This window comes from Strongyloides ratti (assembly GCF_001040885.1).
Source record: "Strongyloides ratti genome assembly S_ratti_ED321, chromosome : 2".
In the NCBI taxonomy this organism is placed as follows: domain Eukaryota; kingdom Metazoa; phylum Nematoda; class Chromadorea; order Rhabditida; family Strongyloididae; genus Strongyloides; species Strongyloides ratti.
In genome coordinates, this window is record NC_037308.1 from 14,409,377 (window position 1) to 14,436,308 (window position 26,932).

Genomic DNA, 26,932 nt, shown 5'->3' on the forward strand with positions numbered 1-26,932 from the left:
TTACATTTATTGACATCTTTTTTATAACTTTTGATTTTATAAGCTTTATTTTATATTTTATGGTTGCTTTTTTATTTCTGTATAAAATGTTAACTAGATCTAGAAGTAAAAATGAACCATCAACATTTGAGTTTCATTTTATTGTTAACTTTTTTTTTGATTTTTCCCAGACTCTTGTAAGTATTTTTTATCAAAAATTTTTACATTGGGGATTATTTACTGATTTTTATATTACAAAAAAATGGCTATATCTTTGGTATGCTCCTTTGTTATATTCAAATATTGCTTCAGCAATTATTGGAAATGTATTTTGTGTTATAAATAGATACTTAGCACTTTGCCATTGTAGTATCTATATGATAAAGTGGACATTAAAATGGAGTTATTTTTTAGCTGCATTTCAATTTTTATTTCCTTTAATTATGTTTTCATTTAATTTTTGGTTTCAATGTACTTTAGTGTATGCAGAACCATTACATGTTTATATATTTATGGTTACAAATCCATTAGTTAGTATGATTAATAATGTTTTTATCTCAATATTATCTGGAATTGCTTGTTTTATTACAATATCAATGAATTTAATAATAATATCTAAATATAATAAATTAATGAGTAATATAACAAAAAATGAAAAACGAAAAAGAATATCAATGTTTTTTTATGCTATTTTAACAACATCATTTTTAGCTTTATTATCAATACAACAATTTGTAAGAGCCATTTTTGTTTTTAAAAATTTTAAAATGGGTCTCTATTATATTACTTATTATTTATTTATTATTCTTTCTGTATCAGGAAGTGCACAACCTTTTATTTTACTTATCTTATCTAAATCTGTCAGATTAGATTTTTTAAAATTTTATTTTGGATTTATTTTCAAAAGTAAATATTTTAGTAGAACTATTGAAGGTACAATACTTGTAACAAACAAAATAAAATCAACATATTAAAAAAAATGAAAATATCAATATTATTTTAAATAAAAATTAAAAAATAATGATATTGTATTATTTAAAAGTATAATAAACTAAAAATTATATAATTTTCTAAAATATTCAATATCTTCATCAATAGAATTAAATGTTAAATTTTGAGCTTCTTCTCTTATTTCACTAAAAAGTGCTGTTGATAAGTATCTTTCTCCAAATGATGCTAATGTTGTAACAATTAATTTTCCTTTATTTTCAGATTTTTTAGCTAATTCTAATGCTGCACAAACATTTGCACCAGATGATATTCCACATAATATTCCTTCTTCTTTTGCCATTCTTCTAGCCATACAAATAGCATCATCTGATTTTACTCTTATTGCTTCTTCAATTATTGTAAGATCTAAATTATCAGGTATAATATCAGTTCCAATACCTTGTATTTTATGTGGTCCTTTTGGTTTACCATTAATAATTGATGATTCATATGGTTCAACAGCATAAATTTTAACTTCACTTTTTTTTTCCTTTAAAAATCTACCTGTTCCTGTTAATGTACCTCCAGTACCAACACCAAAACATGCTACATCAATTTCACCATTTGTTTGTTTCCAAATTTCAGGTCCAGTTGTTCTATAATGTATACCTGGATTTTGAGGATTCTTAAATTGATCCAAAACATAAGCATTTGGAATTACTTTAGCTAAAGCATTTAATTTATCAAAAGCTCCTTGAATTCCTAAAGAAGGATCAGTTAAAACCAATTCAGCTCCATAAGCCTTAAATAAAGTTCTTCTTTCTAAAGACATATTTGCAGACATTACTAGAATAAGTTTATAATTTCTAATTGCACTAACAAATGCTAATCCAATACCAGTGTTACCAGAAGTTGCTTCAATAAGAACAGTCTTTCCTGGAGTTATCTTTCCATTTTTTTCTGCTTCATCAATCATAGCAACAGAAGCTCTATCTTTAACAGAACATGATGGATTAAAATATTCAAGTTTAACAGCTATAAATAATTATATTTATTAAAATTAAAAAAAAAAAATCATACCAATTTTAGCATCTACATCTTTAGTAATTTTATTAAGATAAACCATTGGAGTATTTCCTATCAACTCTTCAGCATTATTACAAATTTTATTCATCATGATAATTACGAATAATGACAAAAAAAGTAATAAATTTGTATATTTTATATATTTCTAAAATATAATTATATTATCAATATAAAGCGTGGTAATTTCAAAGAAAAATGTATCTTATATATAGTATAGTTTAAGAAATTTGTTTAATCATAGTAATAATTAATTTTTAAAAAATAATACATTAAGATGAAGGTGTATCGGACGTTTAATTATTTGATAAACATTTTAAATATAAATATGATGTCAATTGATTTTTATTGACGTAATAAACTTTTATTGTCACAAAAATATAGACAGTTTGTCTTACTATAAATTATAAATAAATTATTTGTTACTTGAATATTATTTTTTTTTTTTAATAAATAAAATTAATTGGTTTTAAAAATTTATTTATATTATAACTATAATAAAAAATATATAATAAATAAAATTATTATTTATTTATTTGTTTATGTTAATTTATAAGTATAAAGTAAAAATTTTTTTTTTATTTATGCAAAACATCCATGATATCCGTAATCACTTACATCCGTATTGAAATAATGTAAATGGTCATTAATGCTTAAATCAACTGAAGCTGATGAACATGAATTTGAATCATCACCAGAACATATTTTAAATTTACTTCCTGAAGTCATATCATTATTATAAAAAATCTCTTCTTTATGATGTTTATATCCAAATAAATGATCTGGAGGTAAATGAGGAACGAGATCATGTTTATGAATTATTCTATATGCTTCAATATTTAATTTATCAAATCCTTTAACAAAATCATCATCACCTACACGTGGTTCACCCATTGTGTAAAGTAAAATATTATTTGATGAAATATAACCTGATTTAACAATAGTTGCTGCACAAATACATGCCATTGCTCCTCCAAGTGAATGTCCAGTTACATAAACTTTATATGTAGGATATTTATTTTTCAATCCAAGAAAACTATCTTTTAATCCTTTTGTCCAAACATCATTAAATGCATTATAAAAATATAAAGATACAGCACCACCAGAAAAAAATGGTATTGGTTTATTAAATATTTCTCCAGAAGCTTCTTGTGCAAGTTGTAAAAATCCAGTACTTCCACGAAATGATATTATAATAGCTTTATCATCATGACTAACAGCTGTAAAACCAGAACAACGGTCATTAGATACCTTATCACACGTAACAGAAACCTGTCTACCAAATACTCCTGATTGTCCAAATACATTTTTAATACATCTTTCTGGTATATCAGAGTATGCTGCACTACTCATAGAAAGCATAACTTTTCTTGCTAAACCATCAGAATAAGTAGCTAATGTGAATGGCGTGATAAGATAAACCAAAAAAAGTATACAAAATTTCATTTTGACTATTTTTAAGCATATTTTAAAATATTTATATAGTTTTTATCATTACATTGAAGATTATAAAATTAATTTCCTTTAACGTGTATATATTTTTCTTATTATCATAAATATTTCACTTAAGGATATAATCATGATAAGTAAAAATAGTGATAAGAAAATAAGTTCATATTATAATAATTTTGATAATTATGTGAAAAGTGTGTAAAACATACAAAAATAATTTTAAAATTTAAATAAAAAAGTTAAATTTTTTTAATTGTTTAAAATTATTATGCAATCTAAAACTTTTATTTACTGTCAATAAAGATTTAGTGTGACAATGTATAATAAATCTCTTTATTTATTATATAAAAACAAATATAAGTTATTATATATATGACAAATTTTTAATAAATGTATTATAAAAATGAAACTTTATTACTTATTATTAATTACATTTATCTTTAATTCTATTAATACTATTAGGTCTAATAAAGATGCCTATACATCAAACATGAATGTTGTAAAAGCACAATATTATGCGCATCAATGTGTCAGTAAATATAATTCAAATAATTATAAATATAATCAAGTAAATCTTGTAAGACTTCATAAAATTGTATGTTTCTATAGTGGCAATATGAAAACCTATAGAGTTTTTGTTGAAGCAAAATTAAAGAAATGTAAGAAAGGTGCTCTAATAGACTATCAAAGATACTTTTATTGTGACTATCCTAAAAAAAGTTTTAGCCTCAATAGAAATTTGAATTCATTCAGAAAAACTAAGTATAAAAGTATGTAAACTTGTAATATTCAATTTGACATTTTATGCCACTTATGGTAAATTTGTCATAAGTACACTTAAAAAGTTTCTTGAATTTATTTACAAGTAAATAAAGATAAAAAAAATTTTAAAATTGTAATTTTTGTTGTTCAAAAGAAATTTAATTTAGTAATACTAAAATTATTGCTTATCTTAATAAAATATAACTTTTGTATTATTGTATTAAATAATACTCATGCTAATTGTAGACTGAAAAAAGAATTTATCAATTAAAATTAAAAAAAAGTCAATAAAAGTGTTGTAATAATTTTGTTCACTAAAAGGTGTAAATTTAAGTTACTTTATATGTTATTATTCAGAAAAACAAAAGTTTATTTAAAAAAAAATATTTTTTTAATTTTTAATATTTGTTTTTTAAAAAAAAAAGCATAGATATATTTTAAAAACTTCATTATACGTTATAAAAGAACATGTATATAATTATACATGTATTATAATTTAATAATAATTATAATATGTTGTATTTAATAATTTTAAAAAAATGTATTATTAATGTTGTATGCTTTGATATGAATATAATTAAAACATTATTAGATCATTAAAAAGATAAAAAAATTATATTATTTTTTACCAATAGAAATATTTCAAATTCCGATAATCATAAACAAATTCAATCATTTTATAAGATTTAATATATTCTTTAAGAAAAATACAAAAAAATATAAGATGAAGGAGAACTATATTTAAAAAAAATTTTTTTAATGTAAATATTTTACTGTAATATTTTTAATATAAAAAAAAAAATTTTACAAAATATGAATTTTTGAAATAATTTATCAAAAACTATAAAATAATATCATTTACTTTTATATTACATTTTCATTTGTATGAAATTTAAATGATAATGCAGTTATTTAATTTTTCTAAATTTAGAAATATGTAAATATTCATACTAAAAATATCTGAACATTTTTTTTATCTATTAAATATAATTTTTACTGTAATATAAAACTTTTATAAATCATTAACATATCAAAATCATAGCTTACAATTAATTAATAAAAATTTTTATGTTATCTAAAAAATATTATCAAAAAATGATTATTATTAATAAAAAAATAACAAAAATTTATGAGTACAATAAAAATAACTATATTTTTAATAAAATTTTAACAACTTACTTATTATTTTAAAAGACAAAAAAAATTATCAAAAAATCTTCAATTTTAATCACAAGTATTTTATTACAAAGTTTGAATAATTCTTTTTTTTACCATATATTCTGTTTAAAATAAATTTCTTTAAAAATTTCTTTGACATTTATTCTTCTGTTATTAATAGTAAAAAAATTATTTGAAAACTTTTTTTTTCATAAAAGCATTTTAAAATCCATATTTATAATAGAATCATGTTACTAAAAATAGATTACAAATAATTTATTGTTGATAATCTAGTTAAGCCAAACAAACCTTTATCGTTTAAAATTGACCTTTTCTGCTTATGGCAGTATAATACTATTAATAAATATATATTAAAAAATTTTAACTTAAATATTTTTTTTTTCATTTAGGCGTAACTGTGTAATTAAATTTTTAATAATACTATAAAAAATTTGATTTTGTAAATTCATAATTGTATGGTGAACAATTTAAATAAAGTTTTTCATTGGAATAACTTTAAAATTAAAAAAACCAATGTTTTATAGATATATAATATTATTATTAATATTTATTATAACTATAAAAGCTTTTGGTTTTACTAATTTTTCTGTGAGTTTATTATACAAAATTAATTAATTTTTTTTAGAATCCTTTTTTTGATGATAATTTTGTTGTTCAAAGAAAAAAAAGAGGAATTTTAAAATTTAAATCAAATTTATGGAGTGAAAGAGAAATTGAATTTTATATCAATGATACATTAAATTATAATACAATTTTATATGCTCTTTATTTAATTAGAAAAGAAACATGTTTGAAATTTAAACAAACTTATAATCCAAAAAAAGCATTATTTAGTTATCAACCAGATAAGTATTATCATACAAAATTAGGAAAAGGAATTGAAATTCCTCATAAAATATATGTACACATATCAGTAAAAAATATTAAATTAATTATTCGAGAAACAATGCGTGCTTTAGGTATTGATTATGAACACAATAGACCTGATAGAAATAGATATGTAATAATTAATATATTTAATATAAATCCTTTTTTTTTTAATTTTTTTGAAAAAAGAAGTTCTCGAACAGTAGATACATATGGTTTTGGTTATGATTATAGATCAATTATGCATTTTTCAAGTTATGAATATTCTATGAAAGGTAGAAAAACAATTGAATCAAGAGATAAATTAATGATATCTTCAATAGGTAAATCAGAAATTTTTACCTTTAATGATATCAAACTTTTAAATTATAAATATTGTACATTTAATAATATTCCAAGAATACATTGTCGACATTATGGATATCCAGATCCAAAATTACCAACAAGATGTAAATGTTTACCATTTATGTATGGTGATTTATGCCAATTTCGTCTTGAAAATAGAGGTTTATGTACTCATCAAAATAGTTTTCTTGCAACACCAACAATAAGTACAAATACAATTTTAGTTGGTGGGATATGTTATTTTTATATTGGATCTGATAATGGTGGAAAAATAAAATTACAAATAAAATATAATAATGACAGTAATATATTTTATAACAATAAGGAATATCATGGTATTGAAGTAAAATATAAAAGTGATTTATCTGTAAGTGGAGTATACTATCCACCTACTTCTATTCCTTTAAATATTATCTCTGAAACTGATATGATTGTAATTCAATCAAAATTTACTCCACAAATTACAAAAGTATCAATTTCATACAGAGAAATTTTGCAATAAACATTAACTTATAATAATTATTTTATAACACAATAATTGATAAAAATTTATTTTATTTCAACTTTTCTTAAAATTAATATATATTTCAAAATTATATAAATAATTTGTAAAAATTAAAATTTATTATTTTTAAAAATAAAACAACAACAATTAAAAACTTTAGATTAAGTTTAAATTAAATTTATATGTTTAAATATTTCCGGTACATTTAATAGTTAAATAAAATTTAATATAAAATTATATATATAAAATATAAGTACAAAAAAAAAATTTATTTTAAAATTTTATTTATTTTTAGTATAAAACTTATTATTATAATAATATAAATAAAAAAAACCAAATTTCAGTTATTTCTGACTTTATTTTTCATTTTTTTTTTTTGAAATAAAAAAAATTTAAACGTTGAGATAAAATGATTATGAAATTTTTTAATTAAATAAAAAAAATTATTAGATTTTATTTATTTTAAAAGTACATTATAAGTGATAGGTAAAATATTGAATATAAATAATATATATTTGAATATTTTTTTTTTATTTAACTTATTATTTTAAATTAAATAAGTTTACTATTTTTACTACTAAATCATTTTTTAAAAATAGCATAAGTAGATATAACCAAATAATTTAATCAAATTTTTATAAAATTATTGCAAATTTAGTAATATTTAATGATATCAAACATTTAAAATTATACATATTATTTATAGTAATAGCATGGTATTATTACATAATATATTTTTAACTATTATTTTAATATTGTTACCTCAATTAACATATCAACTTAAAGAAATTTTTTATTATGAAAGATATGTTAATAATGTAAAATTTTATTACTACAATTCAAAATATTATATTACAATGAAAAGTATGGCTTTAAGAATTTTACAAGATTTTAGAATGTATCATCCTTTAAATTTGTTTATAAAAAATATGGGTGTTATAACTGATAAAGATATAAAAATAAAAAAATATTCTGCTCCTGAACCAATATTAGAATATCTAGATGAATCAATTTTACCAAAAAAATGTGTTATTATGAAAATAACTAATAAATTTGGAACAAAATTTAAATGTATGGGTAGAGTTTTTACTAGCTATGAAGAAGCAAATAAATATGCATTAGAAATAGAAAAACTTCATGATTGTAAAAATTATGTTGAAGAAAAAGTAGTAATTAAGAACGTACCAAAAAATTTAAAAGCCAAGCCACTTATTCCTCCAAAACCTCTTTGTTTAATACATTTTAATCCAGCAAAATGCTTATTTAGTAATATGAATAGTTTTAATACATGGAAACATGTTTGGAACCAGTGTAATTTTAAATGTTTGTTTGAAAAAACGCATCATACATTAAAACAAAAAGCAAGTTTTTTTTTTACTCACTATTTATTATTTTTGTTTTAATATTAAGATGTTAAGTGAAATTAATTGTTATCGAACTTTTCATTCTAGTAAAGCTCTAATTAGAAATCCTTATTTAGAAAAAATTGCTCAAGAAAGAGCTGATATGTTTAGTCATAACAAATATATTATTCCTGATAAAAGTAAACTAGTAGGAGAATTTTATGTTTCTCTTAATTATGAATTATTGCGTTACCTAATAAAATTTTGGTATGATGAAGGAGTAAACTATAACTATAACGCAGAACATGTGCATCCAGCAACGCAACATTTTACAGCACTTATATGGAAAGGTACATCTATTGTTGGAATCGGTATTTCAAGAAGTAAAGATACTTTTTATGCTGTATTTTTGTTTTCACCAAAAGGAAATACACCTAATGCTTTTAAAAGAAATGTTTTTGATAAAATTCTAAATTATGTATAAAAATATAAAACTATTTACTAAATATAAATTAAAAAAAAAGTTTTAAATAGGAAAAGAAATATTTAAATTATTCAAAATATTTTTATAAAAAGCAAAAAATTTTATAATGAATAATGGGAATTTACATTTTTAAACTTATATTATTATATTTCTAAAAATTTATTAATATAAATTATTAAAAAATGTAATTTTTCATGTATAGTTTTTCATTTTGGTACATACATAGCATGAAAACCCATTGGTAATTGAACTGGTATATAACTTCTACCAATTTCAGATAAATCTTTAGCATCAAGAAATAATACAAATGGTTTATCTCCAGATTTGTAGTTTGTTATAATTGGTAACATTAGTATACCATCATCTTCTTCAGTTCCATCTGGAGATGGTATAAATATTGGTTCAGTTGGTAAGTGTGATTTTTTATCTTTTTTCCATGTTATGTATGTTTTTGTTGTTGTATCAACTTTAATTATTGCATCACCATCTTTTTCTAAACGTTGTATTATTGCTCCATAAACATATTTTGATGGTTTACCACATAAATTATAATTAAATTGAGGAAATTCAAATGGTATTGGGCATAATCTTTCACCTCTACATAATACTTTTCCTTCATCAGTAAGTGTAGCACGACATCTATGTGATTTATCAGGATAATTAATTAATAAATCATCATTTTCTTTAGCTGTTGATGAAATTTTCGTTGGAAGAATTATTCTATGTAAAAATGCACAACGTGAATCATTTGTCTGTAAAATTTTTCCTTCCCTTAATTCATTTAAATTAAATTCATCTAATAATCCTGGTTCTTCAACAGCACACAAATCAATTACAATAAAATCATCAATTTCAAATGAATTTGCATGATGAAAAACAAAAAATGGTTCACTTTCAATATCAATATCTATTTTTTTTCCAGTTTTTTTATCTAAAACATGAATATATGTATTTGTATTTTCAAGCCATTCAAAAGTTTCTCTAAATGAAATTCCAGTTAATTTTTTTCCCAATACTTTTTTAATATTCATACGTAATGGTGAGTCAATTAAAATCATATAATTATCTGTATAACCAAATGAATGATAATATGGTGGCATCAATGAATTTGTTGCTAAAATTTTTCCTATAATTTCAGTATTCTTAAAATTATCCTCATCTTCACCAATATTTTTATTTTTAGGTGGTATAGTTTTTGTAAAAATAAATGTAGCATTTTTACCAAAAGATGAACCAATATTATAAATATTTCCTTCCTTATCATAATGTTGGTGTGCAGTATTTGTATGTAATGCAATATATTTGTTCATATCAATCTTTTCACCTGTCTCTAAAGTATTAATATCAATTTCTCTGAGATATGGAGTCTCAGTGGTTGCATAAACTTTATCACTACATTTAACAAAGTTTACCAAACAATTATCTGTTGTCTTATCAGGTAAAAAAAAATTAAAAAATTTTTTAAATATATTTTTACAAGGATCAGAAAACGCTGAAGTACCAAATTCATTTACAACTATTCTATTTGCTCTCATATTATCATTATAGGTATCTGATTTTAAATATTTTGCCGAATATTTCATTTTTCCATTTTCAATAGCATATTTTTGAATATATGCCATTCCATCAAACCAATGATTATAAGAGGTATCACCAATTTTAAACATTCCAGGTCCATTTCTTAATAATGTTCCTTTTAACCATGTAGGAACATTACCTAAAATTAAATATTATTTTTGATAAAATGATAAAAAAAATATATAATTAATAACCTTTAATTTCACAAACAATATCATCAGGTATTTCATCAAAATTAGAAAATAAAGTTTTACAATCAGTCTCTTCCATTATTTTTCAAGTTTTAACCAACAAAGAAAAAAAATTATAACATAGATTCAAATATATATACACATTTATATATATGTATGAAAAATCAAACATCAAGTAAGATAGTTGGGTAATAGAATAAAAGAATGTAATGCAAGCAAATATATTTATTTATTTTTAGGAAGGTAAAGAAAACGGACAAATTTTATTTTATTTAACTTGAGTATAAACTTTTTATTTTGTGACTGGAGCAGTCATTTCCTTACGAGTAGCATTATGAAGTAATTCAGTATCTACATTTTTTGGATTCAATTGAATGTATCTAACAGTTGATCCACGAATAAAACAATTTTTTGCTGTAATTAAATGTGGAAATCTTTCAGGATCCAAAACTTGTACTTGATCTAACTTCACATTAAGATATTGATCAACAGATTGAAGAATTCCCGACATACCAATATCATTTTTCAATTCAACAACAATCTCTCTTCCAACCAAACTTTTAAAAAATGAATAAAACAACATATTCTTACACTAAAATAATTGATATTTTTAATTTATACAAAAACAAAAATATATTAAAAACAGTGTAAAACTGATAACATAATCAATAAAAAAAATCAACAAAAAAAAATAAGTAATTGTATTTACAAGGTAAAAATATACCACTAAATATCATCACCTTTCCACCAATTAATGATACTATAATGTGGGACTAGACTTTCGTTATCTGTAATAACTAATAATAATTCTTTTTTAACTTGTGTTGCGATTCTTAATGCTGCTATTAATTCTAATGGTGTAATATTTTTTGATGAAGGACTTATATTTACAATAAATCTTGAATGATTTCCAACAGGTATTTTGTCATATGCAAGATAATCACCACCAAATTTATATCCATCAACTAACCAAAATCCTTTTCTCCATAAATCACGAAATACTTTAAGCTTTGATCCATAACGTTGAATATCAGTATCCTGATTTGGTGGTAATTCACATGGTAAATAGTAACATCCATAAAAATTATATTCAAATGTACCTTCTTTAACTACTCTACGTTGTTGACAAAGTTTATTTTTTAATTCTTCAATAGCTTCCTCAACCTCCTCCGTAGATACATCAAAAGATGTTGATTTATCATAATTCTTATTATCTTGATTTTCAAGATTTTGTTCATTACAAATTACACTAACTAAATTTTGAACAGCTTTCCTTTTTCTTCCTTTAACAGCAGCTATGGCATTTTTTTTAATTACTTCTTCAGGTGGTATATCTACGGGTATTAAAACTTGCCCTTTACATTCTTCTTTAACATATCTTTGACATAATAAACAAACTCCTTGCTCAATCATTACTTGTACTTGTATTCTTGATAATTTTACTGGTATAGATAAATATTTAGGATCCTTAACATGATTTTTATTATATTCACCATATATTCTAAATTTCTCAAATGCTATTTTTGCATCTTTAATAATTTAAAAAAAAAGATATTTAATAAATATATATAATTTACCTACCTCTTTTATGATACAAAAAATAATTGTCATTTTTTTCATGAATTACAACAATAAAAATTTTTTGTAAATTGTATCGACTAATAGAATCAACATTTTTAATATGATATATACTTTTAAGAGATTCTTCATCAATATACAAACTTTCATCAGATAAAGTATTTGATGCCACTCCTGGCATTATCCTTTCAATACTTTGTAATTCTTTTATTTCATTGTTTTTTTCCCATTCCATTATATTTTATCAATTTTTTCTTCCATTTATAGAAAAAACACAATGACATAAAATGTGTTAAATTAAATAAAGATTAATTATTTATAATTATTTAAAAAAAAAAAAATTAAAAAATAAAAGTTCTCTGATTAAAATATAATTAAAATGCCACAGATACATATTTTTCCAAAACAAACTTTTTGTTGTAGGAATAAATGCACTGGAAAATTGAAAAATTTTTACATTATCTAATTTAAAATTATTTTGATTTATGACAATTAAAATGTATTTTTGTTTTTGTTTCATCTTTTTGTTAAAATTACAGAAAATATCTTTATGATATGAATAAATTTTTATCTTCAAAATGTTACATGATATTATAAATTCTATTAAAAAAAATGAAAGTTTTATCATTTAAATATTTGATCTTATAAATTTTTTCTTTTAATTTTAATAATATTATTATTTTTTTATTTTTAATTTAAATAAATAATATTTTATATGTATTCAAGATCAAATTATTTATGAATATAAAATTTGTATAAACAGATTAATTAATAAAAATATATTTTTTTTAAAAAAATGATAATGAAACTGAAAAATAATTTCCATATACAGGTCTATTGTAATGCTTACATTTTTTTAATTAAAAAGATTCAAAATATTAACATAATATTGTCATATTGATATATGACAATAAAAAGACATATCAATCATATCTTTAATTTAGAATAATAAAAGTTATATTTTTTTCAATAACAATAATATTTTTTAAAATAAACTCTTATACTTATATTATTTAAGAAATTATTCAAACAATATACGAAACGAAAAAAAATGTTATAAAAATAATATTCAATTTTAATTTTTATTAATTAATCATTTTGATGATAAAAAGTTATTTTCATAAAATATATTCTTAATAAATATCATATTAAATAGTGTTTTAAGATGTGGTAAAAATTAAAATACTTTTGACATATTTAATTTGCCTAATTACTTTGTAATATTTTTGTTACACATTGCCTTTTATCAGAAGAATAAAAGATTGTTGGTACTTTCTTAGCAGAACCTCGCTATTTTCAAAGAACCATAACTCACCTCAAAAGTTTTCTTTTTTTTATAAAATTTTGAAGGATGAGATTTCTGTCCAATCCCCCTTTGTAACTTAAAAAAAAAGTCAAAAAAAAAACTTTATTTTTCACTTAAAAATTCATAAAAAAACGAATGTCTCTTAAAATGGTTTCAAATTCCTTATTTTTATTCTTTTACCGCCATGTAAATTTATACATGTAGTCTTGTAACATGCTTCTCCGTGTTTCCCTGCAACTCCCTTTAAACCAATATTGCTGCGCAATTTTTAGCGACATTTTGTAATATTCATAATTTTGAGAAAAAAAATTATTTAGTTCAAATTAAAATTCAATTACTTTTTTTTTCTTTATTTTTTACCAAAAAAGTTCCAATTTTGTTGTTTATAAAATTATTTATTAAAATCAAATATCAAACTTTTGTTTTTTTTATTAATTTATAATAATTTTAAGAAATTATCATATAATATTTTAATATGCAAATTCAAAATAATTTTTATATGTTAATTTTATTATATCAGTATATGGAGGGGGTTCTGCTAAGAAAGAACCTGATTTTTTTTTAATTAATAATTTTTATAAATATATATTATTTAAAAATATTAATATATAAGTTTTTAGTAAAAAAAATGAATGAATATTATACAACATATAGTTTATCTAATGAATATATAAATAGAAAAAGAGTTAGACCTAATTGTTTGTATTTTACTAAACAAATTTTAGACTCATTTATTTATGCAATTTTATTTGTTTTTATTATATTTTGTATATATTTATTTTTTAATTTTCCTATGAATGATTCATTCATTCTAATTGGTACTATTTTAATATCATATATTATTTTTAAAATCAACTTATTTAAATACTTGCCATTATTACCAATTATTTTAATTTTTGGTTATGTCGTTTTTAAAAGAGACCAAGGACTTCAAAGTGATGTTGAAATTTTTTTTAAAGATTTTAAAATAGTTGGACATCGAGGATCTAATGAGAATGCCCCTGAAAATACTATTGCTGCTTTTCTTGAAGCTTATGATGTTGGAGCTGATGGTATTGAATTTGATGTTACATTAAGTAACGACAAAATTCCTATTGTTATACATGATGATACTTTAGATAGAACTTGTAATGCTACAGGTCTTGTTGAAAATTTTAATATAACATACTTAAGAAGTCTTGATTGTGGAATTGTAAAAAAAAATTCTTCAATTAGAAGTCATATACATAGAATACCTTTATTAGAAGAAGTGGTAAAATTTTCAAAAAAAAGAAGTATGAAAATGATATTTGATATTAAAGATTATTCTGATGATGTAAATTAAATTTTACATTCTTTAACTAATATTTCTTTTTAATTTTTTATAGATGATCCATCATTTATCAAATATATTTGAAAGAGAAAATATATATCAATTAGGAATGGTATCATCATTTTTTCCCCAAGTAATTTATAAATTAAAAGGAATAAATCCCAGAATAATAACAGGTTATACATGGGGTGCTGGTGATTTTTCAACAACAAAATACTATGGTAATTTCACTTTTATTGATAGAACATTAGATTATCTAAATGTGATTGGAGTACACTCATTTCTTGGTAAATTCCTCGGCGCAAATATTTTACTAACAAAGATAGATGATATTACACCATATTTTGTTAAGCAACAAAATTTTCTTGGTCTTCGTATTGGTGCCTGGACAGTAAATACTCCAAAAACAATTAGGTGGATGAAAGATAATTTTAATGTGACCGTGTTGTCTGATTTTCCCTCAATTTATAATAAAGATGATTAATCTAGAATATAATTAATAAAGAGAAACGTAGTTTGTCTGTATTCTTTAACATAACAATCACATTGTGAATTGTTACTTTTAACGTTTTTACATACATTTTTGCTTGTTTTATTTTTTTCTTGTTATATTAAATAATTTTTAAAGTAAAAATATTTATTGTATTTTTATTATATTATTATTAATATATTAAAATTTGATATAAGTAATAAAATATGTAATAAAATTTAACTTATTTTTTGAATTAATTTACTAACAAAAATTTTATTCATTACCTCTTTCTTTTATTTTTAATCACATGATTAATATTGCAGTCGTCCTCTCTTAAATTTATAATTCTTTCAATCACTTTTATTTCTGAAAATAAATAATAATCATACATTTTTAAAACGATATATAAATAAATATTTTACTATATTAATACATACATATATATGGAATATCAATATTTTGCTTTATAATCATATATTTTTTTATTTAAAATCATTTTACAGAATTTTTAAAAAAATAATATTGTCTGATATTTACCAGACATAAAAAAAAATATATATATTTTTTTGCTACGTTTTTCTTTTACTAATTTACCTAATTAAAAAAAATATTATGCCTCAGCCTATTTTTCCTGAATATTCTTCATCACCAGATAGGAACATTTTACCAAGAATAAGTACAAATATTAAAGGAGACTATAAATTGATAAATATTAAAAGTAGATTAAAATATTTGATAAAAAATTATTTCCCATGATAATTATATAAATTTCAGTGAAAAAAAAAGTATCAATTCTAGTAGAAAGTTTAAATATTCTTCTAGCATTTATAACATTTATCATTTTGTCAATAATTTTTTATCAGTTATTAATATATTATTTAACAAGTAGAAATAATACTTTAGAAAAGATACCATTAAATAATAATGAAACTTTTGAAAATCTTATATTACGATTAAATGATATTGATGAAGATAAACCAAAGGAGGAAGATATTATAATTTCATGGGGTAATTTGATAAAACATAGTGGTACTAGTAAAATTCAGAAACCGTAAGTAAATACAAAAAAATTATAGATAATTATATAATAAAATGTTCAACAATTTACAGATTATTTACTTATGTTAATGAAGATTTATTTAAAAGACCTGTTTATAAATCATTAATAGATATTTATAATAATCTTATTTTTCGACCACCAGTTTGTAAGGAAGATCTTGAGATAGAAGGAAAAAAAAAAAAATTAATTGATAATTTTTTAAATGTATATACAAATACAACTATATTTAAGATGGCATATAAATATCTAGTGGATACATATAAGATTTCAAATGAATGGAATAATTTTTATAATAGATTACATGTATTTTGGTTTGGTACATATTCACGTTGTCATGGAGCTTTAGGATCCAGTGGGTGGGAGCACGTGTTTAGTGGAGAATGGAAAAATGATGAAATTGATGGACATCATAATTGGATTAGATATTATTTATTACAACAGGAAAATAGAATAAAGTACTATGGTCATATGGGTCACACAGGAAATGTAACGGGAAAAATTCAATATACTTGGGATGGATATTTAAAAAAGGTTGGAGGCTTTTTTATGAAAACATCTCCATCATTTGATTTTACAGTTTTAACATTATGTTCACTTCCGGAATATGGTAAAAGATTATGTCATTTCAAAATTTACGATTATGATATTGTTGTAACATCCTTCCATCAAAAATGTCTCGAAGGAATTTGCTTATCAACAGCTTATCCTTCATAAAATTTTGTCCAAATTTTTTAAATGTCTATTCTTTTATACTATTTGTATATTATACTTTAAGAAAAATTAAATTTATATTATTATTATATATCTAAATATATAGTTATTTAAATAATTTAAATTATTCGTATCCACTATTTTAAGATAGGAAATGAGATAACAAATTTCTCGAGATAAGAAATAGTCATAAGGCTCAAAGTATAATACTATTTAAATAAAAAATTTTAATAGTAAAGTATAATTTTTCAGCTTCCTTTTCTTTTTAAATAATGAAAAGTTTCATTATAATAACAATATTTTCCTTTCTTGGTCTTTTATCAGGACTTCCTTTTATTCATGATTTGTCCTCAGCTGATATACCAACAATTCTCAATTCTATGATAACCAGTGATGCAAACAAAGCTGGAAGTGATGATATTAAATTAGATTACCAAGATATGGCATCACACAAAGATACTGATCATGATAATTCCAAAAAACCTTTTTTTGAAAAAGTTAATCCAAGTCTTCTTGCAAAACCAACTTATGTTTCATTTATAAATCTTCTTTCTACATATACTACACCAAGCATAGATCAACCTGATCAAACTACAAGTGGAAGAAGTACAGCTTTTCAAAATTTCTTAGATTCTATTAAGTCTACTCTTCCAATGCAAACTACTTTTAATTATTTAAAGGCAAATAAATTCATTACTGGAGAATGGTCTGATTTTGAAAAGACACTTGTTAATTTATGGTTAACTCCTTATGAAAGTGGTAATAGTGGATTTAAAGAAGTTTTCAGTGGTGCTATAAGTAATGGACAAGTTGTTGGTTTTAGTAATTGGATTCAATTCTATTTATTAGAAAAAAGTAATAATATAAATTATCATGGATGGTTCACTAGAGATAAGGTAAATTTTATCATAAAAATAAAAATTACAAAAGATCATTTTGTCTTTGTAATGATAGACGTTTTTTTGAAATAGAGGATACATTTTTTGTTTGCGTTGATGAAAGTAATTTAGGTTTTATTCTAGGTATAGGTGGTAATTCAGCGTCATTTAAATTTTTTAAAACATTTTTTGTTTCAGTATTTTGTCTACATTGTAGAATTTCAATTATACTTTCACCTAATGTTGTAATATCATTAACTTTTTTTTCTATATTTTTAATTCTTAATTTACATAGTAATAATCTTTCTTCAATACTATGAGTTGTCTCATCATCATTCATAGCAAAAAGTGATTTAGTTGGTTTACCTAAATTAGCATCTAATCTTATTTCAAGTTCTTTAATCTTTTGATTACTTTGATATTCCATTTCACATAACTCAGCTTCTGCATCAACCAATTCATATGGTTGTCTAGCTCTTTTAAACTTTTTTTTTAACATTAAAAAAGATAAGCATAATAATCTTTCAAGTAGTAATCTATTCATTTTCCATGTATTTTCATCAACAATACTTACAGATGAGGTATGTCTATTAATCTTTTGTAAATCTCCTTCATGAACAGTATAGTAATAATCAATATAAGTTTCTTCATCTGAAAAATCTGGATCAAAAAGTGATTCATTAGTATTAATTGTATCTGAATGAGTACTATCAATAGAATTTGATTTTTTAGATGGTGAAAATTTAAAAGATAATCTTTTTTGTAAATTATTTTTTGGTCTTGGTCCTGTAAATGATAAAGATTTTTTTAATGTTCTTTCTTTTCTATCTTCTACTTCTGGAATATCACTAGATGGTAGAGAAATTTTTTTGAGTAAACTTGGCATTTTATCAATTTGTTCATTAAACGATTTGTCAGATGTTTGCATGGATCCAACTTGATTAAGTATACCTAATTTTCTTACCATTTGTATTCCAACATCAAAACTAGCTTCTGTGGCAGAATTTTTTCTATTATCATTATCTTGAATATCTTTTTTTTTAAAATAATCAAAAACTTTTGAAGATTTTTTTTTAATTTTTCTACTTTCTGTAGTTTTTTTAACTAATTGTTTTGCATTTTTCATTCTTTTTAATGTTTCTGAAATTTTTAAACATTGTTCTCTAAAATTATTTAGTAAATTTTTAATATATTTAATTAACATACTTAAATTTTGATATTTTTTCAAACATATCATCATCTTTAATTAATCTATGTCTATACCATGTTTGTATTAATGATGCAGCTAAATGCCTAACTTTTCCCTCTCTTTTTACTTTATTAGCATTTTCTAATTGTAAAGTTAAACCTACTCCAACTAAACTTGAACCAGCACAAAACATACAGTAACAACAAAATGCTAAAATTCCAGTTATTATTTTTGATATCCAATACTTTGGAACTATATCACCATATCCAACAGTTAATAATGAAATTATTCCAAACCAAAAAGCATCACCATAATGTTTAAATGTTGGTGAAAATTCATTAGGTATTATTAATGTAGATAAATTTGTTCCTAAATTTTCATTATATTGTAATATCATTTTTTCTTCACTATATAATTCAGTAAAAAATATTGATGAACAAAAAATAAGATAAAGAAAAAAGGTGATAAAATAAACGGCAATTAATTCATATTTACTTTGTTTAACAATATTTTTCATCATTTTCCATGTAGCCATTTGTCTATCAATATGAAAAAGTCTTAGTATTTGTAAAAATCTTATCTTTTCAACTGTCTTATGATTGACTAAATTTGATGAATCTACGAATATTAAGAATATTGTTACTAAAAATGTTATCATATCTATTATACATATTGGACGTTTCATATATTTTATACGGCCTTTTAATCCAATATATTGAGCATCAGCTCCTACACACCATAAACGTAAAAAAAATTCTCCAATAAAATATAATCCAACAATTATTTCTAATGAATGAACTAATGTAGTTAAGTGATTATATTCAGGAATATCTACCATTGCACAAAGTGAATGAACAATAATTATAATAACAAATATTACTAAGATAAATTATTAATTAATTTATAAAGAAAAAAATATTTTTCTTACCCATTTGATATAAAAAATTTAAAGTATTAGTTGGTTTTTCTAATAAAGTATATATTTTTCTTTTTATATAAAGAATTCTTTCTTTATGTTTATTTTCTTTATATTTTTTTCTAAATTCTTCAATATCATTCAATTCAGCATATGATTCACGACATCTCATGACATTTAAAGTATCGTCATAATTAGTTAAATCATCAACACTATTGACTGTTAAATTTTCTTCATAACCTAGAAATTCTTTCTTTTCATCTTCATCCTCTTCAACAACATTCTCCAATTTATAAGACATACTAAGAAAAAGTATATAAATGTATCAAAATATTAATTTAACTATTAAATAATATATACCGGATACTTATTAAATTTTTTATCATTATAATTTGTTATCATTATTATTATTATCATTATATTTTTATACTTTTTCTGATAAAATTTTATAGTATATATTTAAATTAAAATTAACTATTATTTATATATTTATTATTTTAGGGAGCTGAAATTTCTTTACAATTTTCATGGGGATCAAGTATAGCTGCAGAAAAAAGTATTTTAATTGGAACTTCACCTGAATTTGAAATTGCTGCTTATACACTTCTTGCTTTAACAGAAACATCAGAATCATCCTTTACTTATGATGCTTTTTCTATTGATATAAGTGTTAATACAACAAATGATAATGGTGTTAAAAGAATATCATCAGCATATCCAGGAAAAGGATCAGGATCTGGATCAAATACTCCTCCAAAAGGTGAACCAACTAAAAAACCATCAACTGGTAGTAATGATCAAGCACTTCAACAATTAGTTAACACAATGAGAGCAACTGATGAAGATAAACCACAAAAGGGAGATATTATCATGAATTGGGGAAGTAAAGTTTCAGGAACTAAAGATGAATCACCAGCACCATTATTTACCAAAGTTAATGAATCTATTTTTACAAGACCAGTATATGCAAAATTAATTGATGTATATAATGCAAATCTTTTTAGTCCACAAGTATGTGATCAAGAAATGGAAATATCAGGAAATAAAAAACAACTTCTTGATGCTGTAACAAAAGAATTTGTTAATACAAAAGTTTTTCAATTAGCTTTCCAATATCTTAAAGATCAAGGTAAAGTATCTGGAAGTGTTGATGATTATTATCCAACACTTTTCCAATTATGGTTTGGAACATATTCACGTTGTCATGGAACTTTAGGATCTAGTGGATGGGAACATGTATTTAGTGGAGAATGGAAAGGAAAGGAAGTTGATGGACAACATGATTGGGTAAGATATTACTTAATAGAAAAGAATAATGGTATTAATTATCATGGTTATGATTCACATGATTCTAATTTAATTGGAACTTTCCAATATACTTGGAGTTCATATTTAAAAAAAATTGGTGGTTTCTTTACAGATACCTCACCATCATTTGACTTTTCAATTCTTACTGTCTGTGCTCTTGCACATTCTGGTTCTAATGGTTGTCGTTTTAATTTAGATGGTTATCCAATTTACATAACATCATATACACAAGAATGTACTGGTGGAAAATGTTTATCAACTGCATATCCCTCTGATAAAAGTTAAAAATAAGTATCAATTTATAATTTGATTTGTCTAATATATATGTTTATTATAAAAACAAATGTACAGAATTATCATTATAAAATAAATACTAAATAAATTAATGTAAAAATAATTATTATTTTAATAAACTTCTATTTGAATTTTCTTTGAAGTTTATCTACTAACATTTGTTTTTTAATTTCATTTTCAATTCTAATAACTTTTTGTATCTGAATTAATTCTTTTTTAGTACAAACATTTTTAATAGAACATTCAAGTTTGATACAATCATAATCATGATTTTCAATTTCAACAATTTTTTTTAATGCTAATATACGTTGTTGACGGAAAAAAATAATACTTGGAATTAAACCAATAAATAAAAGTGAAATTAATGTTATATAAACACTACTTAAAAGTGATACATAGTTATCATTTTTAATAAATGGTTGTCTTTCTTTCTTTCTAATTTTTTTTAATTTTAAAAATCCAAAGTTTTGGCTTGATGTATAAAATTTAAAAAGTTTTACAAAATTAAGTAAATCATTTTTTGTAATAAATGGTTTGGTAATTGATATTATTTTTAAATAAAATTCAAGATTTGCTTTTTTTGTATTCACATAAACATTTATATATTTATGATAATCATATTTTAAATTCATCTTTGAATCACTAGAAATTTTATATTTTACAAATAAAGGGTGATTATGTTCTTTTATTTTATTCCATATAGAAATAAAATTTTCTTCATATGTATTTTTATTTAATATCTTTGAATATTTATCTATATTTAAATAAAAAATTTCATTTTTTTCTAGTAATTTACAAAAAAGAATATCAGAATTTGTATAGACACATGTACATTGTTGATGTAAACCATATTTGTATGTATTGGTAACATTATCAAAATTGTAATTTAATGAAAATGTAATATCACCATATCCCTCACTTTTTGCTTTTATAAGATTTTTTTTTATTCTAGTATATAACATTTTAATATCAATATTGTTATTATCTTCATTTTCATAAACATCACATGTTGTTATTTCACTATTATATTCTTCTGTAAAATTTTCAATCATTGATAAATTAATACTTTTAAAAATTGCACTTTCTGTATAGATATTTGTTTTTAAAATATTGTTTTTAAAATTAAAATAAGTTGAATTTCCTATTGATGTTTTTTTTAAATTAATATCATAATTTTTTTTAAAATTTCTAGCAGATAATTTACTTAATATTGCTGGAATTGGATTAGCAGAAAAATAAATATAGTGCCCTATAACTACACGTTTTTTACAAACATAAGGAGTACCACTAACAACAATAAATGTTTTGTTACTAGCTGGTCTACCCATAACTTTGTATAAATTTTCACAATGAAATTTTGTATATATAGATTTTTTTAAAATTAATTTTTGTATTTTACATTTAGTTTTTAAAGATTTAATAAAATTAAGAAGACAAGTTATTTGTAAACCAATACTTTTTGATAATTCAAAATTTTCATCAATAATAAGAATTATATCCTGATTTTTAAAACTATTTGATTTAAAATTCTATATTAAAAAGTGTAATAAAAAAATTAAGAATATTACTTACAAATTTTTTTTCTATATTTTTATAGAAAGCACAAGAATAATCATTGTCTAAATTTATATTCTCATTTTTATTTAACTTAAATATATTACATTTTAAATTATAAAAGAGAAAAAACAATAAAATTAAAGTTGATAAAAATTTTGACATATATATTTTATTATTCATTTTGTATCATAATTTAAAAATATATATATATATAAAATTTGTTTATATTAGTTTAAAATAAATAAATTTTGATATATTATAAGATTAATCTTAGTCATCATTTTAATTTTAAAAATAAATGAATTAGAAATGTTTGTTTATGATCTTATGATTAAATGATTTTGTCACCTTTTAATTATATCCTATTAACAATTTAAAGAAAAAAGTTGAAAGATTATATAAGTTACAAAGTTTTAAAATTTAAAAATCAAAATGTAGTATTTATTTAACTGTTAATAAGTAAATAAAAAAATAAATAAATAAAATGTAGAAAATATCAAAAAATATTTAATTTTTATTATTAAGTTTATTATTCTACAATGCATTCTGGAAACAAATCAAGTTCACATCATGGTTGTGAATCAAAAAGTAATTTGAATACTCATGGATGTCAAGGAGATTACGGAAATAATAACATTCATAGAGAAAATCAACATCATAATTTTGAAAGAAATTACCAAGTTCAACATAGTGAGTATGATTCACACCAACAAAGTAATCATCATCAAAATGAACACGGAAATCAATCTCATCATCGTGATCATCATGCTCACCATTGACCTTAAAAAAAATTAATTCTTTTTTTAATATTGTTTATTTTATTAGAAATAAATGTTTCAAAAATTTTGATATTTTTATAATGACTCATTATTTGTATATCGATTACTGTGAATTAAAATTATATTAATATTTCTTTTTTTTTTCTTCTAATATTATGTTTCTAAAAGTATTTAAATAAATTTTAGATAAAGAATATTAAAATAATGATAAAAGAATTTATTATAATATTATTTTTATCAAAAAAAAAAATGTTTTATGATCTTTGTTTAATACATGGTAATAAAACTTTTAGTACTATTAAAATGTAAAGTTCTAACTATAAGTTTGACAAAAGAATAGTGTGTTATGTAATTTTACTTTTAAAAAAGATATTAACAAAAGATATCAGGAGTGGGAATTATAAATATGTTATCTAAATAAATGGTTTTATGATTCAACGTGCAAATAAATTTGTTACTATATAAAGTAATGAAAAATAATATTAGTAGAGTTATTTCTTTTATTAGTAATTTCTAAAACTATTGAAAATGCATTTCCCAGGATCACATCATCACGGAGAACATCACCATGAAGAACACCATCATGAACATCATGAACACGGACATCATGAACATCATGAGCATCATGAACCACATCATGAACATCATCATGAGCATCATGAGCATCATGAACCACATCATGAACATCATCATGAACATCATGAACACCATGGTCACCATGGTCATCATTAAAAAATATAATTTTCTTAATTTTATTTTATAATTTTATATATAAAATAATTTTTTTAAATAAACATAGAAGATCAATTTTTAATTATTATTTTTTTATTATATATATAAATTAATCTTTAAATTATTATAAAAAAAATTAAAAATTAAAAAATAATCATTACATATAAAATGTAGATAATTTAAATTAAAACTTAAAAAAAAACAAGAAAAAAAATAAATATAATATATTTTACAAATTTTCAATTTTATTAAAAAAGTTTAAACAATTTTTTTAAATCTAAAAATAAAATGTTATATTTACTGTTCAAAAATTTTTTTAACATTCTTTTTATATTGGAAATTATATTGCTATTAATTTTTCCAAAATATAAGAGTTGACATAATTTTTATTTACATTATCAAAAAGTACAGACTATAAAAATTATATTAAAAAAAAATATTATATATATTAATAGTAATTTGTGGTTATAAATTTTTATTAAATTAATATCTACACGATAAATATTAATTATTCAAAAAAATAATTTTTTTATTACTATTATAAAAGAAATTTTAAATAAATATAGCTTTAAAAAATTTAATTTACTATTATGATCAATAATTTTATTTTACTGATAAGAAAATATAAAAAATTTTTATTATTATTAATTTTTTATTTTACTTTTAAAAAGTTAATGATTCTTATGATAGATATATAAATTAATATTTTTTTAATTTTAATTGATATTAATTTTTCAGTATAATTTTAATTATGTTAAATCATTTATTTTTATCCTTTTTATTTGTTTTGATCCTTATAAAACTATCATATAATAATGTTGATAATTATTTTAAGGCTATTTATAAATCAAAAGGTATAAAAAGTATTAGCCTTTTACATGATATAAAATATAATATAATTAAAAGAAAAGTAAAAGGAGATAAATGTTTTAAATGGACTTTTCCAATAAATTATTATATAGGTTCAAATGTACATGCAAAAACAGTTATCCAAGCATTACAAGAACTTGAAAAACAAACATGTATTAGATTTAAATTACATACAGGCACTACTATTCCACAAACAGGAATAAGATTTGATGATGGTGAAGAATGTTCTAGTTTAGTTGGAAAGTGGTCATTAAATAATTGGCAAACTATAACGGTTTCTGGTCATTGTACTACAATTGGTTCTATTCAACATGAAGTATTACATGCTTTAGGAATTGACCATGAACATAATAGAATTGATAGAGATAATTATTTAAATATTTATTTTAATAATATTGATAAAGAAGATCTTGAAGATTTTGATTTAGTTAAATGTATAGATTCAGAAACATATGGTATTCCATATGATTATGGATCTATTATGCATTATGATAGATACGCCTACAGTGCAAATGATAAAATAACAATGTCACCAAAACATCATTTATATGCTAAAACTATAGGTCATGAACAAAAACTTTCATTTCTTGATATTCAAACATTAAACATTCATTATTGTTCAAATACATGTCTAGTTAAGATTCAATGTTATAATGGTGGATATCAAGATCCAAATAGATGTTATGCATGTAAATGTGTTGAAGGTTACATTGGTCAATTATGTAAAATATTATCAAAATCAATATTATTATGTGGAATAAATCGACTAGATGCAAAATATTATCAAAAAATATTTCAACAAAATGGTAAAAAAAATTGTATATATAATATATTTGCTCCAATAAATACATTAATTCATATAAGAATTATTAAATTAGAATTATTTCCAGCTAGAGAAGAAGTTTGTTTACCTACCACTTCTTTAGAAATTAAATATTGGAAAGATAAAAGGATAACTGGTGCTCGATTTTGCGGATTAACTAGAAATATACAAATTTTATCACAAAATAATCATGTTATTCTACATTTTAGAAGTTTGTTACAATCGAATTATTTTACAATAATATATAAAATTGTTAAAAAACGTAGACGTAGTTGGGTATTTTGAATATACTCAATTAAAAATAAAATTTTTGATTAAATAATCATATTGAAAATTAAATTAAACAAAAAATGTATAAAAAAGTATTATTAAGAAAATAAATTATCAACATTATTAATGTATATTATTAAAAAAGTGTACTATATAAATTTTGCTTTTAATATTTTTAA

The 26,932-nt window shown here is 21.3% G+C and overlaps 15 protein-coding genes across 15 annotated transcripts; 8 read left to right on the forward strand and 7 right to left on the reverse strand.

The window, feature by feature from the left end:
- Positions 1 to 86: 86 nt before the first annotated feature.
- On the forward strand, positions 87 to 953 carry SRAE_2000457800 (7TM GPCR, serpentine receptor class v (Srv) family-containing protein; the record flags this gene model as incomplete). Its single annotated transcript, XM_024643464.1, has 1 exon — positions 87 to 953. The coding sequence occupies one exon, from the start codon at positions 87 to 89 to the stop codon at positions 951 to 953; it is 867 nt and encodes a 288-aa protein (XP_024509131.1).
- A 77-nt stretch (positions 954 to 1,030) lies between these two features.
- Positions 1,031 to 2,086, reverse strand: SRAE_2000457900 (Cystathionine beta-synthase; the record flags this gene model as incomplete). The annotated part of the gene is made up of 2 exons (XM_024643465.1): positions 1,031 to 1,944; positions 1,990 to 2,086. The coding sequence occupies 2 exons, from the start codon at positions 2,084 to 2,086 to the stop codon at positions 1,031 to 1,033; spliced, it is 1,011 nt and encodes a 336-aa protein (XP_024509132.1).
- A 488-nt stretch (positions 2,087 to 2,574) lies between these two features.
- SRAE_2000458000 (Lipase, class 3 family-containing protein) lies at positions 2,575 to 3,438 on the reverse strand (the record flags this gene model as incomplete). Its single annotated transcript, XM_024643466.1, has 1 exon — positions 2,575 to 3,438. One exon carries the CDS (start codon positions 3,436 to 3,438, stop codon positions 2,575 to 2,577), a length of 864 nt encoding a protein of 287 aa, XP_024509133.1.
- A 2,460-nt stretch (positions 3,439 to 5,898) lies between these two features.
- Positions 5,899 to 7,099, forward strand: SRAE_2000458110 (Astacin-like metalloendopeptidase; the record flags this gene model as incomplete). The annotated part of the gene is made up of 2 exons (XM_024643467.1): positions 5,899 to 5,973; positions 6,011 to 7,099. The coding sequence occupies 2 exons, from the start codon at positions 5,899 to 5,901 to the stop codon at positions 7,097 to 7,099; spliced, it is 1,164 nt and encodes a 387-aa protein (XP_024509134.1).
- A 716-nt stretch (positions 7,100 to 7,815) lies between these two features.
- SRAE_2000458200 (CAP domain-containing protein) lies at positions 7,816 to 8,929 on the forward strand (the record flags this gene model as incomplete). Its single annotated transcript, XM_024643468.1, has 2 exons — positions 7,816 to 8,463; positions 8,513 to 8,929. The coding sequence occupies 2 exons, from the start codon at positions 7,816 to 7,818 to the stop codon at positions 8,927 to 8,929; spliced, it is 1,065 nt and encodes a 354-aa protein (XP_024509135.1).
- Positions 8,930 to 9,135: 206 nt separating this feature from the next.
- On the reverse strand, positions 9,136 to 10,777 carry SRAE_2000458300 (Carotenoid isomerooxygenase; the record flags this gene model as incomplete). The annotated part of the gene is made up of 2 exons (XM_024643469.1): positions 9,136 to 10,646; positions 10,702 to 10,777. 2 exons carry the CDS (start codon positions 10,775 to 10,777, stop codon positions 9,136 to 9,138), a joined length of 1,587 nt encoding a protein of 528 aa, XP_024509136.1.
- Positions 10,778 to 10,990: 213 nt separating this feature from the next.
- On the reverse strand, positions 10,991 to 12,511 carry SRAE_2000458400 (U6 snRNA-associated Sm-like protein LSm2; the record flags this gene model as incomplete). Its single annotated transcript, XM_024643470.1, has 3 exons — positions 10,991 to 11,290; positions 11,473 to 12,227; positions 12,280 to 12,511. 3 exons carry the CDS (start codon positions 12,509 to 12,511, stop codon positions 10,991 to 10,993), a joined length of 1,287 nt encoding a protein of 428 aa, XP_024509137.1.
- Positions 12,512 to 14,375: 1,864 nt separating this feature from the next.
- Positions 14,376 to 15,378, forward strand: SRAE_2000458500 (Glycerophosphodiester phosphodiesterase 1; the record flags this gene model as incomplete). The annotated part of the gene is made up of 2 exons (XM_024643471.1): positions 14,376 to 14,897; positions 14,950 to 15,378. 2 exons carry the CDS (start codon positions 14,376 to 14,378, stop codon positions 15,376 to 15,378), a joined length of 951 nt encoding a protein of 316 aa, XP_024509138.1.
- A 600-nt stretch (positions 15,379 to 15,978) lies between these two features.
- Positions 15,979 to 17,140, forward strand: SRAE_2000458600 (Poly(U)-specific endoribonuclease; the record flags this gene model as incomplete). The annotated part of the gene is made up of 3 exons (XM_024643472.1): positions 15,979 to 16,084; positions 16,141 to 16,417; positions 16,477 to 17,140. The coding sequence occupies 3 exons, from the start codon at positions 15,979 to 15,981 to the stop codon at positions 17,138 to 17,140; spliced, it is 1,047 nt and encodes a 348-aa protein (XP_024509139.1).
- Positions 17,141 to 17,409: 269 nt separating this feature from the next.
- On the forward strand, positions 17,410 to 21,713 carry SRAE_2000458700 (Poly(U)-specific endoribonuclease; the record flags this gene model as incomplete). Its single annotated transcript, XM_024643475.1, has 2 exons — positions 17,410 to 18,033; positions 20,622 to 21,713. The coding sequence occupies 2 exons, from the start codon at positions 17,410 to 17,412 to the stop codon at positions 21,711 to 21,713; spliced, it is 1,716 nt and encodes a 571-aa protein (XP_024509140.1).
- On the reverse strand, positions 18,059 to 20,421 carry SRAE_2000458800 (Potassium channel, voltage dependent, KCNQ family and Ion transport domain and Potassium channel, voltage dependent, KCNQ, C-terminal domain-containing protein; the record flags this gene model as incomplete). The annotated part of the gene is made up of 3 exons (XM_024643476.1): positions 18,059 to 19,178; positions 19,222 to 20,083; positions 20,133 to 20,421. The coding sequence occupies 3 exons, from the start codon at positions 20,419 to 20,421 to the stop codon at positions 18,059 to 18,061; spliced, it is 2,271 nt and encodes a 756-aa protein (XP_024509141.1).
- Positions 21,714 to 21,844: 131 nt separating the features above from the next.
- SRAE_2000458900 (Hypothetical protein) lies at positions 21,845 to 23,441 on the reverse strand (the record flags this gene model as incomplete). Its single annotated transcript, XM_024643477.1, has 2 exons — positions 21,845 to 23,251; positions 23,295 to 23,441. The coding sequence occupies 2 exons, from the start codon at positions 23,439 to 23,441 to the stop codon at positions 21,845 to 21,847; spliced, it is 1,554 nt and encodes a 517-aa protein (XP_024509142.1).
- A 377-nt stretch (positions 23,442 to 23,818) lies between these two features.
- Positions 23,819 to 24,058, forward strand: SRAE_2000459000 (Hypothetical protein; the record flags this gene model as incomplete). Its single annotated transcript, XM_024643478.1, has 1 exon — positions 23,819 to 24,058. One exon carries the CDS (start codon positions 23,819 to 23,821, stop codon positions 24,056 to 24,058), a length of 240 nt encoding a protein of 79 aa, XP_024509143.1.
- A 457-nt stretch (positions 24,059 to 24,515) lies between these two features.
- On the reverse strand, positions 24,516 to 26,009 carry SRAE_2000459100 (Hypothetical protein; the record flags this gene model as incomplete). Its single annotated transcript, XM_024643479.1, has 2 exons — positions 24,516 to 24,803; positions 26,001 to 26,009. 2 exons carry the CDS (start codon positions 26,007 to 26,009, stop codon positions 24,516 to 24,518), a joined length of 297 nt encoding a protein of 98 aa, XP_024509144.1.
- Positions 25,542 to 26,768, forward strand: SRAE_2000459200 (Astacin-like metalloendopeptidase; the record flags this gene model as incomplete). Its single annotated transcript, XM_024643480.1, has 1 exon — positions 25,542 to 26,768. One exon carries the CDS (start codon positions 25,542 to 25,544, stop codon positions 26,766 to 26,768), a length of 1,227 nt encoding a protein of 408 aa, XP_024509145.1.
- Between the last annotated feature and the right edge of the window lie 164 nt (positions 26,769 to 26,932).